The 17933-nt window shown below is 43.7% G+C and overlaps 1 protein-coding gene across 1 annotated transcript in view; it reads left to right on the top strand.

Annotated features, from left to right (window-relative positions):
- Positions 1–5428: 5428 nt before the first annotated feature.
- Positions 5429–17933, top strand: part of CIDEA (cell death inducing DFFA like effector a) — a 36132-nt gene continuing 23627 nt past the window's right edge. The window contains exons 1-2 of the mRNA XM_082258518.1: positions 5429–5487; positions 13554–13701. Coding sequence (XP_082114644.1) covers positions 5435–5487; positions 13554–13701 — 201 coding nt within the window. The 5' untranslated portion in view covers positions 5429–5434. The remainder of the gene's footprint in view (positions 5488–13553; positions 13702–17933) is intronic.

Raw genomic sequence — 17933 nt, 5'->3', positions numbered from 1 at the left:
TATGTCTCTAAATTTCTTTCCAGCTTTAACAATGGTGTCTCCTGTCCAGGCAACTGCAGGGTAATCCATCCTAGAAAAACAAAATCTCCTGTGCTCCAGTGATGTCTGATGGAGTGAAAAGAAGTGCACTACAAACTCAGATGTTGAAAGAGCTATCGGTCTTGCCGGCATGTGATCCAGCAGCACTCTTTCTGGGTCTGAGGAAGGGGGTTCGCCCCTGAAACGCGTCAGCCCAGCCACAGCAGCCCCATGCGACCATCTGCATGTCCATTCGCTACATTTGGGACCTTGGCTACCTTGGAGATTGCATATGCTATGTTGATGTGTGTTGTATCACACCAGTCTTGTGAGTACTTTGTACACTTTTTAATATTTTAAATAAATGGTTTTATGGTAATGCACTAGGTCGGTGCGCCCCTCTTTTTTCTTTTTTGTTTAATCCATCCTAGAAACATTTCTGTGATCGACCTGGAGCAGGAGGTGGTAAGGGAGGAATGTGTCTGTTCCCAACTGTGTCCAGGGTTATTGATGATGTCACATGCTGATATTACATGGTCTACCAGGTCCCTCTCACCCTGGCTTGTGTAGAGATTTTTGTAGGAGGTAAGGATATGGAAAAAAAAAGAGTCCCTGATGTCTTCCCCGAGCGGCTGCATGGGTTATTGATGATATCACATGATGATATCATGTGGTCTTCCCAGCCCCCCCTCCCCTCTCCCCACCTTGGTTTATGCAGACTTCATTGTAGTAGGTGAGGATATGGAATATTTTCTGCCTTGCCCTTGCTTGTGAAGATGACCTGCAGTGTAAACTTGGGCCTGCACGCTTGACAGAGAAAGGTAGGCTCAGATGTTAATAAACCTTTTATTTTGAAAATCTGACAACCTTATGCCCAGTACACACGATCCGAAAATCGGACGACGTTCCGTCCGTTTTTTTTTGGTTGCTAGGAACTCTCAATTATATTCGCAAACGGGAGAGGTTACTTACGATACGAATTTTCTCGGACGATGATTCAAAAGCTTCCGGTATGCGTAACCAGGCTGTAGCGTGTGAGGGGAAATGATGTCTACTGCTCATGCGCTGTCTACTGCTCACCATTTTTTTCGGACGAACAACATACTGATAATACGATTATCGTACGATGAGTTATAATACGATCAAAATTTTTATGCTTGCACGACCGGATAATATCGGGCGAACTGTCGTGATCGCCTCTCGTAAGCTGTGTACTAACGATCAGATTATCGTCCGATCTTTTCACAAGCGTTATTTTTCGCCCAAATTTCGGATCGCTTGTACGGGCCATAAGGGTCCTTTCTCATGAGCGATCCGATCTGCCTGTCAGTTTTTCAGATGGACCTGATAGGATCCTCTATGCACCCCTATGGGGCAGCGGATGTCAGCGGAGACATGTCCGCTGACACCCGCTGCTATCCGATCCGATCCTGTCCGTGAAATCCGGATGGATGGAAACCCTATTTTCCATCCATCTGGCAGATCGGATGGGATCGGATGAGAATGGACAGGCTGTCCATTCTCATCCGATCTCCCCATAGAGGACAGCGGGGATCTGACAGTTCCGTCTCCGCACACAGAGCTGAGACGGAGCTGTCATCCGCCTGCACATCGGGGATCGGCAGATCGATCCCCACGCTAAGCAGAACGGACCTCGTCGGACGGCGCTCCATGTGAAAGGACCCTTAGGCCCCCTTAGGACCTAAATGAAATGAAATGAAATGTTGGCAACTATGCACAAGTCTCATGGCTGAAGGCCGATTGGGGTATTCAATTTTTATCTTATTTTTAACAGAGAAACCAACAAAATTAACCAAACAGGAGTAACAGTCTGTCACATGATCATTCTGCTCTTACTATATCATCGGGACACCAAACAGCATTGATGTCTGAGTCAATTGACTCCATTCGTAACGTGTTACATGTTATACCTGGATTATGAGTGTAACATGTAACATGTTATGAAAGGTTAACTTATCCTTTAAATTATAGGGAATTTTTGTGATGAGCAGCCAAAAATCTACAAGATAAACCAAAAAGTGCTCAGCAGCACTGAGATAAAACAATGATAATGAGTAAATAAAAAAAAAAAAACAAACACACACTGACAAATTCTTTAGATACACTGCATTTTGCCACCTACATGACATTCAGTAATAATTTCCATGTACTTAAACACAGTCCTGCAAGCTCTACACTACTGTCTCCCTATGCAGTCTACCAGAAGCACTCCCTATAAAGCATATTATTTAATATGGCTGCTGTGACCTCACCGTTTTATCCAAAAGCCACCTTGTTGCCCCTTCTAAGCCAACTGACCTAAAGTGGGGTACACACTGTAAGAAAATCGGCCAAACATTTTCGTCCGAGGAAAGATCGTACGATTTTCGGCTAGTGTGTACACAACTTTCAGCAGACGATTCCGACATTCTCAACGAAAAAAAATATGGAGGGACAAACTCCAAAATTTTCATCGTCCGTCCTCAGCACTTCCAATTTTCATTTAATGTGTATACAATACATCTGCGAAAAATCAGATACGAAAGACCGCGCATGATCGGAAGTTGCTGATGACCCGGAAGTTTATCAATAAAAAACAACACAAATGGATAATTCGTATCCATATTTGTTGCACTAATATGAACTGAGCTCTCTCTCTCTGTTTATCTATGTCCATCTTCCAAATCGTTTTGTCACGAAAATGGTGATAAACTGACGAATAATCCGAAGCACAATAACAAGAACGATCCGAGGACAAAAGTCACGACACATCAACAAGATGGAGCTCAAAGACGTGGCCTCAGGGGTCACACGTATACGTACTTACATCACACGATCACGATCAAACGTCCAAAGAAAAAAAAGATATTGGACGAGAAATTTCGTGTAACATTATGCACTGTCAAATAAACCGGTTATGACCTCTGAGCAAGAGCTAGATAAATCGGACAATATTTTGTCCGATTTTCGTTCAGTGTATACGAGCCTTAAAGCGGAGTTCCGGGCACAAAATCGACCTAATCGATTTTGTGCCCATCCGCTGGCTCTTCTTCACCTGAAAATGAATTGGATAGTTAGGTATATTTTTTTTTTTTACTCACCTTGTAATTGTAGATAGAAAATACTCACCTATTCTCCACTTCCTCCCTCTGTGCCGCGGCTCCGTCGTCACTTCCTGGCCTGCAATGATTCCTGGGAGCTGAACGTCATCGCTCCCAGGAATCAATGCGACGGCACCGGCCCCGCTCGTCACTTCCGGGGCGACGCCGCATTCCCTGCTAAACAGCTTCTGGGCATGCTCAGAAGCTGTGGAGGAATGCAGCACCGCACCGGAAGTGACGAGAGGGGCCGGTGCAGGCGCATTCTGGGAGAAGAAGACGCGGAAGAGGACTCAGAAGAGGATCGCGCTGGCTTCAGCTGCCCACAACAGAGATGGCAACGCTGGAGAAGAAATTTTTTAAGTAAGTATTTCTTCTTGCAGGTAAGTGCGAACCGGGACAGATCAGAGGCTAGCCATTGTGGAATGTACTAGCCCTGACTGTCCCGGGGGTATGTTTATTGAAAAACTGTTTTTGTGCCCGGAACTCCGCTTTAAGGTTAAAGGCCAGGCAATACATTATGGTTACAAAGAATTCAGTCTGGCAATTTTTTTAATTCACAGTGAGCAGGGACGGACCTGTCATCCGCCTGCTCAGCGGGGATCAGCGGATCCATCCCCGTTGAACAAAACGGAGTCCGCCGGGTGGAAAGCACGTGTAAAAGGACCCTAATGATTACAAATAATTTGGTCTGGCTATTATTGTGCAGGAATTAACTTGGACTGCAAATTTTGTACTCACAGGATCTGCCAACCCAAGCTCATCCCTACTCTTCAACATAGATCATTTCCCATGTCCTGCCACAATTATTTTATTGCCGAATCTTTGTTTGCATCTCCTGACATATCAGCAAGCATATGGGCATCCTTAAAGTGTTACTAAACTCAGGACCCTGCATTCACTATATCTGGTCTCCCACAGTACAGAGAACATGGAAATGCAATTATTTTAGTAAATGTAAAGTGCTTTGCTCATCAGCAGTATATAGCAGTCTTGTGACTTATATCAGTGTCTGGTTAAAGCTTGTAGGAGGAGATTTCATTCTACTCTGACTGTCCTATGAGCATGCAGGACCACTGACCCTCTGTCTGGACAGTGCTGATTTGCCCTATGCCGATCACATGCACCCTTCCAAGAAGAAAAAAACTCTCTAGCAATACACATCAAACTGAATATGTACAGAGTAACTCCAAAGCCTCTGTCTTATCAGGAAATTGGGGACAGTGGAAAAAGGGGAGGATCAGAGAAGAAAGGATAAAACAGCCTTTTACACCGTGCAAAATGTGCTGCGGTCTACACTGCCTTTCACCCAGGACATTGCCCGGAGCGACACGGAACCACACCGGCATCTCCCTGTCATACCACGGCTCCCTGGTCAGTAGACTCGGGGCGTTGAGGACTAATCCATCGGGAGCCTTACTTTTAATTGAGGAGCCTGAATATCTACACCTTATGTAAGTGACCGTTTGTCTGTGCAATCGTGTCTTGCATTGAATTTTACACTTATGCCCCGTACACACGTTCCGATAATCGTACGACAAAACTCGCTTTCGACCTGATTGCACGATAATCTGATCCTTAGTACACAGCTTTCGACAGCCGATCACGACAGTTCATCCAACAAAATCCAAAGGGACAAACAGGAAAACTTCTGTCGTACGACAGCCTCGCGAACGACAATCGTTTCATCAGTACACTATGCGTCCGCTAAAAATCGATCGACAAAGACCGCGCATGCTCAGAAACACTAAAATAGCACGGAAAAAAAATGGCTGCCATTGTTTTTGTTTTGCACCATCTGATACGTAGCTAAGCAACCAGGAAGCTTTTCCAGAATCGTACGACAAAAATCATACCGTTTGTATGCATTGTTGAATTCGATGTTAGTATCATGCAACAAAATGCGAACGATAAGTCGTCCGATTATCTGAGTGTGTGTACGAGGTATTAGAGGCGCTTTTCTGTTTTCCTTTTTTTTTTTTTTTTTTTACAATGCAGAGGATTAACCCCTTAGGATCCACAGTGAGTAGAACAAGCATGCTTTACTGCATATACAGACTGATTTTACCTAAAAACATTGCTGTCTTTAAATTAACTTGGCAAGTCTGCAATGAATTCCTACAATGAATGGCAATGATCAGGAGTGAGATGTAGGGGCAGTGAATGAATCAGCTGCTGCACAGGAGGAGCCCAGGGTGTGTTAATGTGTGTGTTATGGGGATGAGGGAGGAGACAGGTTTTCAGCAGTGGAAGTAGGGGAAAGGTTACCTCTTTCCTCTCTCATCTTGCATGTATTAGCAGGCTCAACACAGAGAAGGATGCAGTGTGCACTGGAATATGCCACTGCCTTATCACCCAGGGCTTTAATAAGGTGAGATAAATTCATGTTCTCATGTACTCAATGACATGGCCATCTAGGATCTGTATTTTGTAACATCATTTGCAATGGTGTCCTTTATGACAGCCATTATTCCTTCATTGGGGATAAATATATTACGCTAACTATACTTATAGTCCTGATGATCATTTTTATGCATGGCATCTTGTTGGTGATAAACATTAGAGCTGATGTACGAGAAGTGTGCTGACTGCATACTATCTTGTTGCTCATAGCAACCAATTGGAACATTTGCATCATTTTTAAACTGCCAAGAAGCTTCCTCTGGGCAATAAAATAGACAATTGTACAATTGGCAATTTTTTAAAAAATTTTAATTAATTTTTTTGTTACAGCAGCTTTTTATGCATTAGCCCCAATGTAGACAATTGTACAATTTGGCAATTTAAAAAAAAAAATTAATTTATTTTTTGTTACAGCAGCTTTTTATGCATTAGCCCCAATGTAGACAATTGTACAATTTGGCAATTTTTAAAAAAAAAATATTAATTCATTTTTTGTTACTGCAGCTTTTTATGCATTAGCCCTGTTGTAACCATTCCAATGTGGGTGATTTATTAAAATGTGTAAAAGCTTTTTGGCAAAGTGAATGTTCCTTGGGCTTAGTAAATAAGATGTGTCACCGGTGACCTGTGCGCGTCCTGCACATATGACTGCATATTTAAATTGAACACCGGTTTCCATTATTTATCAACATTCCCTATACTCTGTAAATGACCTCCATTCCTTAGGAAATCAACCCCACAGAGTGTACATTTCAGAGCAGCTGTTGTTAATTGCAGCCAGATGTATACTATGTTTAATGATTCCAGCCCAAAATAAGGAAGCTAAAACTTGATTGGTTGCTACAATTTAAAATCCAGATTTTCATTTGGTCCAATTCTCATTAACCCATAATTGTACAGGTGTTCTCTCGGTTTATCTACTGCTAATAGCAATGCAAATGATAATTGGTGTAGTTGGTGTTAATTAGAGATTTCTTGATCAGCTGTGGTCAGTCCAGTACAGGTTCTTACTGGCTGGTAATAAGTAGCCCTTTACACTAAAGCTCCAGGGAAGAATTTACCAGTAGGATCAAAGCATGACACAACCATAAATTTTAGTATACAGTAGCTGATTTGCAAGCCTATATTTAGGACTGACACAGCTCTCGGATTTGTCAAAAAGCAATATACAGAAAAATGCTATATGTGTACTTTTCTTTAACTTATAAATACAAAACATAGATTACTATACATGCACGTATTACTCTTCAGTCACCAGGTAACCGGTATATCTGTATATCGTTATCATATTCTGTCTGGCTATGACAGCCTCCACATTGAAGTCTCAGTGATAAAATAAAGCCACCTATAGACCTACATGGGAATTTGGATATTCACGTACAACCCATTTACTTTTGGGTCCACGCAGAACATTGTGATTTGTGTTAATAGAAAGGTGAGGAAATGGCTGATGGGGGTGGGTTACAGGTAGGTTTTTTTTTTTTTAACCTATCCAAAACATTTACCAAATAACAAAGACACTTTGCAAGTGACAGCACGTATCTTAATTCTTGCAAGCAATACTCCCATTTTGAGCATGCTTGGAATTTGAAACATCTTGCATGTACTCAATGCATTTAATGTTACATGTAGTTATTCCATGTCACATGTAGCACCGATCAGTGTATTCTGACAGCGGAGGAATCCCTGCTGTCAGGATACAAAAAGACAGCAGGGAGGATTCCCTCTGTCCACCTTGCTTGTGTGTGAATGTGACATATCGGCCTGGATGTCACATCACTTCTTCAAACTCAACCTATCCAAAACCAAGCTCATGATATGCCCTCCCCCTCTTTCTTCTTCCCCTGATTTCCCTGTCAAAATCCACGTTTCAACTATCAACCCCATGTCAAGGTGCAAGGTTTTATCCTGGACTCTAAACTATCCTTTTGGCCCCACATCCAGTTGCTCTCCAAAGCTTGCCGTCTCAACCCCTGCAACATTTCTAAGATACGCTCCATCCTAACCAGCGACACCACAAAGCTTCTAATCCACTCCTTGGTCATCTCTCATCTCGGTTACTGCAACTCCCTCCTCATTTAATTACCTTTTAAATAGGCTATCCTCCCTTCAGTCTATCAAGAAGGCTGCCACCAGGCTTCTCCACCTTACAAACTGCTTGGCGTCTGTACCCCCCCTTTGCCAATCCCTCCATTGGCTGCCACTCAACCAACAAATTAAATTCAAGATACTAACCATAACTTACAAAGCCAACCATAACTTGGCCCCCAGCTACATCACTAACCTGGTCTCAAAATACCAACCAAATTATTCTCTTCGTTCCTCCCAGGACCCCCTGTTTTCTAGCTCCTTTGTCACCTTTTCCCATGCTCACTTCCAGGACTTCTCCCGAGCCTCTCCCATACTCTGAACTGCTCTACCCCCAATCTGTCCAACTATCTTCTACTTTGTCCACTTTGAGACAGTCCCTGAAAACACATTGCTTCAGAGAAACCTATCTGGCCCCCACCTAACAACTTTACATTTATTTTCTCCATCAGCACACCCCCCCTCACAGTTATTACCTCTTGTATCTCTTGACCCTCCCTCTTAGATTGTAAGCTCTAATGAGCAGGGCCATCTGATTCCTACTGTATTAAATATTAAAGTGTATTCCATCCTCATGTTGTAAAGTGCTGTGTAAACAGTCCGCTCTATATTAATCCTGTATAATAATAATTTAAGTGTGGATTTTTCAATAAACAATGTAAAGGAAAAGCATGGCCAAAGCTATTTTGGCTAAACTTCTCCTGTAGGTCATAGGAGCACAGTTAGTTCTGCACTCCTGTGACCTATTTTCAGCCAACAGTGGGCTAAAGTCTGCTGACATCACTCAGTCGGTCCAGGCCCTGAAAGGGTCCTGATCATATGGCTGGGATCTGTCCAGAAGTCTGGACTGGCACCTGGTTCAGCCTCTCAATGACCCTCCGAGAGCAAGAACCTGAGCCAGCATTTCCCATCCCCTCCACAGCCCGGCACTCCAGTGAATACTGGAGGAGCAGAGCAGAGAGCCAGAGACTGACAGTCACAGCTCTCTGCTCAGAGCGGAGGGGAGAACTGAGCGATCAGTGGTGTTTAATCGCTCATTTCTCCCTGCAGAGCCAGCAGTGGACAGATGCAGCATTGGATCGATGTTGCATCCACCTAGGTGAGTATAAATGCATAAAGTCCATACTTCTCTTTTAAGTACAATGTAAGTTGCATATCAGCCAGATCACTTTACTGAAGTTAGACCAGTTCAAGACGAATTCTGATTGGCTGGCTTGAGTACAGCACCTTGCTCTCAGTGCTTTGCTCCTTTCTCTGTTTTGCAGATGCAGCACCAAAATCACCCCTCTTTCTCTGCTGTAAACGAAAAATGATCGTTCCTCAGTCTGGCTAATGATTTGTATAGCTTTGGGTACAAGGATTTTGTTCAGAAAGTTGCTATGATTTCTTGCAATATAAGACTAGTGCTGGCGATTACCAAACCTTATAAAGATAAGAAATTTAGACTTTTTTTTGTTTGCATACTTTGTTCTGGGTCTATAACTCAGAGCCTTAAAACCGTTCAAAACAAGGTAGTTAGCTTTTTTAGAAGGAGGCCAGGAATGTCAGTTCATACCTTTCTGCCGTGACAGGTATACTTTGGACCAGCTTTTTACAACCAGGGTTTCTTCAGAGGATGCCAGAGGTACTTTGTGCACTGGCAGATTGATGTCCTGTCTAACTACTGACACCAATGATCTTTTTAGCTGTCTGTAAGGGGAGCATTCTTCCCACTGACCTTCGAAGTAACAGGGTATTCTACCAGTTGGTCACCAGTGTTCTAGGCAATGCTTCCCACTCACGACCATTCTTACCACTGATTACAAATGTAACAGGGCATTATTCCCATTGACTACCAATGTCAAAGGGCATTCCCCTGCGGACAACCAATGTGAAGTGGGCGCTTTTTTTTTTTTTTTTTTTTCCACTGTCACCAAAGTGAAGGGGGTGCTTTTTCCACTGACTTCCAGTGTAAGGCGGACGCTTTTTTCCCGCTGACTTCCAGTGTAAGGGGGACGCTTTTTTTCCCACTGACTTCCAGTGTAAGGGGGATGCTTTTTTCCCACTGACTTCCAGTGTAAGGGGGGACGCTTTTTTCCCACTGACTTCCAGTGTAAGGGGGGACGCTTTTTTCCACTGACTTCCAGTGTAAGGGGGCGATGCTTTTTTCCACTGACTTTCAGTGTAAGGGAGGGGACGCCTTTTTTCCACTGACTTTCAGTGTAAGGGAGGGGACGCCTTTTTTCCACTGACTTCCAGTGTAAGGGGGACGCTTTTTTTCCCACTGACTTCCAGTGTAAGGGGGACGCTTTTTTTCCCACTGACTTCCAGTGTAAGTGGGGACGCTTTTTTCCCACTGACTTCCAGTGTAAGGGGGGACGCTTTTTTCCCACTGACTTCCAGTGTAAGGGGGGACGCCTTTTTTCCACTGACTTCCAGTGTAAGGGGGGACGCCTTTTTTCCACTGACTTTCAGTGTAAGGGAGGGGACGCCTTTTTTCCACTGACTTCCAGTGTAAGGGGGGACGCTTTTTTCCGCTGACTTCCAGTGTAAGGGGGATGCTTTTTTCCCGCTGACTTCCAGTGTAAGGGGGACGCTTTTTTCCCGCTGACTTCCAGTGTAAGGGGGACGCTTTTTTTCCCACTGACTTCCAGTGTAAGGGGGGACGCCTTTTTTCCACTGACTTTCAGTGTAAGGGAGGGGATGCCTTTTTTCCACTGACTTCTAGTGTAAGGGGGGATTCTTTTTTCCACTGACTTTCAGTGTAAGGGAGGGGACGCCTTTTTTCCACTGACTTTCAGTGTAAGGGGGGACGCTTTTATAAACATAAAATATACTGCAGCTTGCCAATCCTTTAAATGTGATGCCTGCATTTGTTTTTTTCTTTAAGGCTTTTTTCCCTTTATTTTTACCAGGTGATCTGGCCAGGACCACACTTCCTGGTTTGGGGTCTTCACTCTGGATGGGGGAGCAATGGAGACAGCAATTTTTGTCAGTTTGGGGAGAGGGTAGTGTTAGATGCCCGAAGAGATGTACAGTAGATGAGCTTGACTAATGAATTAAAGTTGAACTCCCGCTAACCCCTTTTTAAGCAGTTGCAGCAACAGTCTTCTTTTTTGGAAAAAAAAAAAAAAAAAAAAAAATTTACATAAATGAATAAAAGCTGACCATTGTGGGAACCCCCATCAGTGTTAAATAGTTTGTCTCAACCTTATAACTGCTAATTTTCCTGGGCATCTTGGTCACATAAAAGAAATTTAAAAATAAGAGACCTACTGACTGGATCACCAGGCAAAAATAAAAAGCCGAAAAAAAAAAAAAAAAAAATTTACCACAACAAAGAATTGCTAAGCTGCAATATAATTTTGCTTTTATGTGATCAATTTTGCTAGTGACATGAACTTATTTATTTTTTTCCATTTCGGATATGCATACTGTGCATCTTTATGGTAATAGCATCCTGTTGAAAACAGACAGATGGTAATTTTGAAGATTTTACTGGGAGAGATAGCTAAGGAGATTATACTTTTCTGATCTGGAATATTGTCCTTAGGTTACTAAATAATGCCTCAAATTTGAGTGGTATAAGCAATGGCCTCAATGACCCTCATGCAGAATATAAGCCTGGAACTCCTTCTTTACCTCAGCACCTGCTACATAGATAAGACCCACTTTACACATAATTCCTTTTCTTGTGACATGTTCATATCTTAGAAAGGTTCATTGTGTGCACAATACACACAGGGCCTTATTTACTTAAATGAGAAGTGAACCCAAAAGTGTAAAGTAACTTGAAGTGATCCTGGGGTTGATTTGTCAAGGTAAAGTAAAGTAGATCAGGGGCCACTACAACATCAGTTTATGTGGTTAATGTGTTTTTCTCAACTCATCTTCTAGGGCCGCTTACGAGAGGGAGGCTTTTACCCAAGGGGGCAGAGCCATGTTCTACTGAGGTACCCTTTATCATAGACCTGTGGAGGAGGCAGGTGTGCACTCCATGTTGGAGGTCCAGGAGGCCTCCTCAGTCCTCATTATGTGCTTGAAGTTTACATAGATAAACTGCACTGGTTTACTGCACTTTGACCCACGTTTACATCTTGGTAGACCAGACCCAGCTTCACCTTATCTCACTTTTTCTTTGAGTATATTCCCAGGTAGGTGTCCTCTATGGCAACCGTTGATTGACATAGCAGGGTTCGATTCCTAAACCCCACATTTTGCTAATATGTAAGGTGTCCTGATGGCTCTAATCCCTTCCACTTTAGTTGTGCTGCATCTCCACTTCACACAAGTGGAGAAACACACATTATATATATATATATATATATAGTTGGGGTACTGTTCTCCCTGCCCACGGAGAGAGATTTGCCCCTTCTGCATGACGTTCTTCTGCCTCTTTATCTCTTTCGTCTTCTCCACAGTCCTTTTTTTTTCCCTGCCTCTTCTCGTCTTCCCTAAGGCTATAATTTGCTCTTTGTTTCCCTTTGTGATGTGCTTTTGCTGCTATCTCCCAACTTTCCTTGCTCATCCATGATACAGTCCTGCTGACATGATCTTTCACTTAGGTCCTCTCACCTCCACTGTTCATCCTATGCCCTGTTCGTCTCCTCAGATGTCCACTATTTACCCTCTATCATCCATATCTCAGATCCTAATACATTCTCTGCCTTTACTTCACCACTAGATCCCGTCCCTCCTCCCTCGCCACCACCATCATCACGGACATCATCAGGTATTGTCCCCCATATCCCTCCACCAGCTTCCAATCTGGATCTTTCATGTTTGACCATAAGTATAAGTCCTCATACCCGATTTCCTGGCATTATAGGCGCTTTCTAAAGAGTCCCTATCACCAGACCTTTTATTAAGGCCCCATTCACACTAGTGCGACTTGTCCCGCGATTTTGGACCGCAAAATTGCATGACAAGTCGTTTTCCATTATTTTCAATGAGCCTTCATGTCAGTGCGTTTTGAAGTCGCACCGACTTCAAAGTAGTTCCTGCACTACTTTGCCACGATTTGATTGCGTTTTGAGCCATAGCCATTGCTTTCAAAGTCGCGGCAAAGTCACGTCAAAATCGCGCCGCAAAATCGCGGTAAAATTTCCTCGCATAAGTGTGAAAGGGGCCTTAAGGTTATGTGCAGAGGAAGGGGGAGGGTGACGACAAAGGAGCTTGGCGAGCACAGGTAGTAATTACACACTTCCAGAAAAATGGAGCGCTCTAAGAGGGGGCAGAGGGCTGTACTAGGGTATTGCCCCTTCCTGAAGCAGTCAAATGTGTTCGCAAGTTCAGTGGCGCATTGCAAGCAAAAGAAAATCTATGAGCATTTCAAATACTTGATCCCTCCGGCACGACAGCCAAGCAAGAGAATAAAATTCTTAACCCACCCTCACCTTCTCAGTGTTTAAACTCCTGGTTGAGATACACAGTATTATTCTAATCCAAAATCAGCACACTTCTCCTGATTACTTCTGGAATACCAAAGAACATTTTCTACGTACCTTCTGTTTACAGTCTTTGGCATGAAACAAGATTTAAGACTTTTCCTCCTCCATGTGATTACTTAATTAGTTTGTGTCTATTAAAGTGACTCCAAGAAGTAGATTATGGGATTCAAATTAAACCTGGAATGAGATGTAGTGCGGATTATCTAATTCCATTGAAATTGCATTAAAAAGCTACTCTTGTTATTTTCTAAGGAAAACAAAGGGAAAACTGCAAACCTATATTTAGCAATGTGAGAAAAATGTAGCATTTTCATTTATTTTTAGCACCAAACCTGTGTTTTAACATCTGTTTTTCTGCACATTTGACTGAAGCTCATTGCTGACAAATAAGGAGTGCAGATCTTGTTTTTGTAGCTTCTCTTTATAGCCTTTTAATGGTGTGTTCGTTTTTTGCCTTATGGGTTTTACATTTCTCTATTTAAAAAAAAAAAAATGCTTTTTTCTTTTTAAACTGTAGATCAGTTACTACTGCAAGTGCATCGTTGACACGAAAAGTCTTGTTCCCACCTCTTCTTCCTCCACAACGACCCTTTCGGGTGTCTAACAGTGATAGGAGCCGACGGAAAGGCGTTGTAGCAAGTACATTAAAGGAACTCATCGAAAAGGTGTGTGCTCTTTTCCAAAAAAAAAGCTGGTTTTGACATTTTCAAATCATGTTGAAATCTGTTGACTGTTGAAATGTATCAGCTGCTATCATTAATCACAGTTCATCTTACTCTAAAAGGGATCTGATTGTGGAGTTTTTTATATGTATGAGGACATGATGTATATGATTAATATTATTATTTCATATACATAGTTTCCTTTTCACTTTTCAGTTCTGTCAGTTCATTTGCTCTTACCCTACAATGTTTGCCCATTTTTTTTTTTTTCTATCTATTGCACTGGTTTTTTACAATGCATTCATGGCGACAGCCTGCGTTCACTTGTTGCATAGGGATATCTTAAGATCCTGTTGGGCTGCCTGGGGAGGAAATGACAGCATTGCCTCCCGCTAACAAAGCACATCCTGTTAAGGTCCCCACTTTCCATCGTGCTTCCAGAGCTTTCCTGGGGTAGGACCAGGATTCCTTCTCTTTAACAGGGATCTCCTATGTCTTACAGCGCTCCCAATCCGAGTGTTCCCATTCAGAGTGAGTTTTTCAGGTAATTAGTGGATAGTGCGGTGGGTGGTGCCTAAAATGGCCATTGGGTAAGATTAGGGCATTATATTTACTATTAGGAGCCATGGGTTCCATTGTTGCCATAATTGTTTCTGGATTAGATAAGCTTTGGGCATACAATAATTTGTATGTGGTGTGGCCATTTGGTATTTGCATAACTATTGATAGGGATGGGATTCCCTTTCACTTCCTTCATCTTTCATGATAATCTAGCTGCTAACGTGGGTTATTAAGTATTGGTTGCACGGTGGGTAATTTTTCAATCTTTATACCCGTTTAGCAAGTCATAAATCTGGAGCAGTGGAAATTAGAGTGACAAAGATAACCCCAAAATATCTTTCCAGAAGTTGACAAGGTGTGGACAGTACCAACAAATGTGTTTTCAAGATTTTATTGAGTTCCTTTTACCTTTTATAAGTTTGTGCAATTGTATCTTCACTAACACCAGGACCCCCCTCCCCTAGGTCACGCCTGTCTCCACTCCTACCCACCCCCTAGAACCGCCCTAGGACCACCCCTTGTCTCCACCCTTACACACCTCCTAGCACCACCCCCTTTTGGAACAGGGAACCAAATATAATTTGGGGGGATATACAAGGTAATATGTTTGGAATTTGTTCATGAAAAGCAATGCAGTAAAATGTACAAACCATTAGAAATATTCAACTCCTACCAAAGTAGGCTCAGAGGCACTTCCAGATATCCTCAATGTCCAGCAAGAGAGGGACAGCCCCCAGTATCCAGCAAGAGACGGACAGCCCCCCGTTATCCTGCAAGAGAGGGACAGCTCCCAGTATCCAGCAAGAAGAGAGGGACAGCCCCCAGTATCCAGCAAGAAGAGAGGGACAGCCCCCAGTATCCAGCATGAAGAGAGGGACAGCCCCCAGTATCCAGCAAGAAGAGAGGGACAGCCCCCAGTATCCAGCAAGAAGAGAGGGACAGCCCCCAGTATCCAGCAAGAAGAGAGGGACAGCCCCCAGTGTCCAGCAAGAAGAGAGGGACAGCCCCCAGTGTCCAGCAAGAAGAGAGGGACAGCCCCCAGTGTCCAGCAAGAAGAGAGGGACAGCCCCCAGTGTCCAGCAAGAGAGGGAGGGACAGCCCCCAGTGTCCAGCAAGAGAGGGAGGGACAGCCCCCAGTGTCCAGCAAGAGAGGGAGGGACAGCCCCCAGTGTCCAGCAAGAGAGGGAGGGACAGCCCCCAGTGTCCAGCAAGAGAGGGAGGGACAGCCCCCAGTGTCCAGCAAGAGAGGGAGGGACAGCCCCCAGGGACAGTCCCCAGTGTCCAGCAAGAGAGGGACCGCCCTCATGTACAGGTAGCATTATTAGAAAGCCAGGCAGCCCCACTGACAAAAAAAATTACCAAAATCAATATACTTAGTCTTGGTCAGGCACCACACTCTTTCTCAAAGCTGCCACTGAAAAGGAACATCAGGTCTGCATACGGGACTATAGGAGATATGTCGGCATATGCGTCCGCCAGCTGACTCCATGGAATAATGGCAGCATTCGATAAACTGTAAAAAAAAAGTTCTGCTCACTAGCGGAGGTGCTAACAGAAAAATAGCCCCGACTAATACCCTTAGTTGGTCCTTTGCCTTTTTGTTTTTTTGTTTTTTAAGAATGAGACATTGGTAAACCTGTAGCAATTCTGGGCAGTTTTTATTCACACTATGATTTTCGAACAATTAGTGATCCACAAATCCTATTTACAACATTTAAAAACCTGTCCGATGAGCAGAGACTTGAGCTGAAGCCTATCTATCATTTACTTCACACTAGAGTTGAATACAGTGTGCTGCGCAACTTGTATGCTACATCCCTCTATTATAGGTTACTCTTCATGGAAAATAGTGGCCTGCCATGCTATTTCCAACTTATCTACAAGTATGCCAATGGGTTGTTGTGATCTGATCCATGTGTCTCTGCCAGGTCAGTGCCTCAAAGTATTAAGGCAAGCGACCATATAATTACCATTCTCAGAGGAAGGTCAGCAATGCTAGGCCCCTCATTTCTGTCAGTACAGCATTCATTGCTATGCATTCTTGGTTGGTCGTGAGAACAATTGAGTACAGGCTGTAATACTTTTTTTAAAAAAATTTGCTCAAACACTAAGTTTTCAGGACAGGCTTTTGGGTGTACTAGCTTAAGGTCCAAGCAGTACTTGCGCTACAATCGCCACAAGCACGCTTGGTCATGGCAACTAGATATCTGCCACTGTACAGGGAGCAAAGAGGAATAACCAGTTATCTGTGTTTTTATCATTTGTGTTATTTAAAGAATGGAGTCTGCTTCTGCTGTGTTATAAAATGGACAGTCTTTGAGAGGGTGCCATCAGCCAACCAACACAGCTGAGACCAAAACATAGTTCTTAAAGAGGAGTTCCAGCCGTTTCTCTGTTTATTAAAAGTCAGCATCTTTACATCGGCACGTGGCACAAGTAAATGTCGGTATAAGGAAATAACAAAAAAGTGCAGTGTTAGATTACTAATCAAAAACACAATAATGGGAGAACCCTCTAATGTATGGAAATCTCAAACTTCAATATTACCACAACACCGGTCTCTGTGATACGTAACGTCACATATAATGCACATCAAACTGAAAATAAGACGTAAAAAAATGAATGCGAACTTTGCAGGTATGGTAGAAAACCTCTCCTACAGATATTTGGCAGTGGATAGTGTCAGTAAAGCAATGGACGGTGTCCACTGCTTATCAGTGCAGCCGCATCCTGTGCCCCCTCAGTGCAGCCGCATCCTGTGCCCCCTCAGTGCAGCCACATCCTGTGCCCCCTCAGTGCAGCCGCATCCTGTGCCCCCTCAGTGCAGCCGCATCCTGTGCCCCCTCAGTGCAGCCGCATCCTGTACCCCCTCAGTGCAGCCGCATCCTGTACCCCCTCAGTGCAGCCACTTCCTGTGCCCCCTCAGTGCCCATATATGCAACAGGGATTGTTAGGAGACATCAGTAGGATGACAGAGTGGAGATTTCCCGCTGTGACAGATCTTGTATGTGAAACGCCGGTCCCTTTAAGGGCCTGCCTCCTGGACCGGCATTGGACCAGTGTGCTATCTATCACAAAGCCGGTGCAGGATGCTGAACTTTACGTTGACTGGCCTTTCACATACAATATCCGTCACAGTGCCGGTGTCTCCTAACAATCCCTGCTATACTGACAGATGACTGATGGGCAGACCCCCAACGGCGGGGGGGGCGGCGTTGGGGGTAGTGACAGGGTGCTGGCAGGGATAAGAGGAGGAGGAGGACACCACCTTCATGGGCGGTACAGACCACTCCACCTACTACAGCAAGTAGAAACGTAAGTCCCTGCTTGCTGGAGAGAACTACAAATGGGATGTCCCAAGATCAGTGGCTGGGAGTACAGGAGGACTAGCATCCACCGGTCTTATGAACAAGAAATCACAGGGCAGTAACGGTTTTACTTAACAATCATCAGGCTATTACAGACCAACTACTGAGCTCAGAAGAAGATGGGTAGCATAGTCGGTTAAGGTTGTGCTGAAACCTGCATCCAATTCGCATAATTGTGAACCCAGCCTCAAGGTTCTAATGATTCATCTATAATAGTGGTGTTTTATAGTGAAAATGATCTGTGTGCTCTTGAAGTCATGTGCCTACAGCAGTCTTATACAGACATTGAATTTTATTGTGTAATGC

This window comes from Pelophylax lessonae (genome assembly GCF_965119305.1).
Source record: "Pelophylax lessonae genome assembly, chromosome: 5".
Lineage (NCBI taxonomy): Eukaryota > Metazoa > Chordata > Amphibia > Anura > Ranidae > Pelophylax > Pelophylax lessonae.
This window is presented reverse-complemented; position numbering and strand designations above follow the sequence as displayed.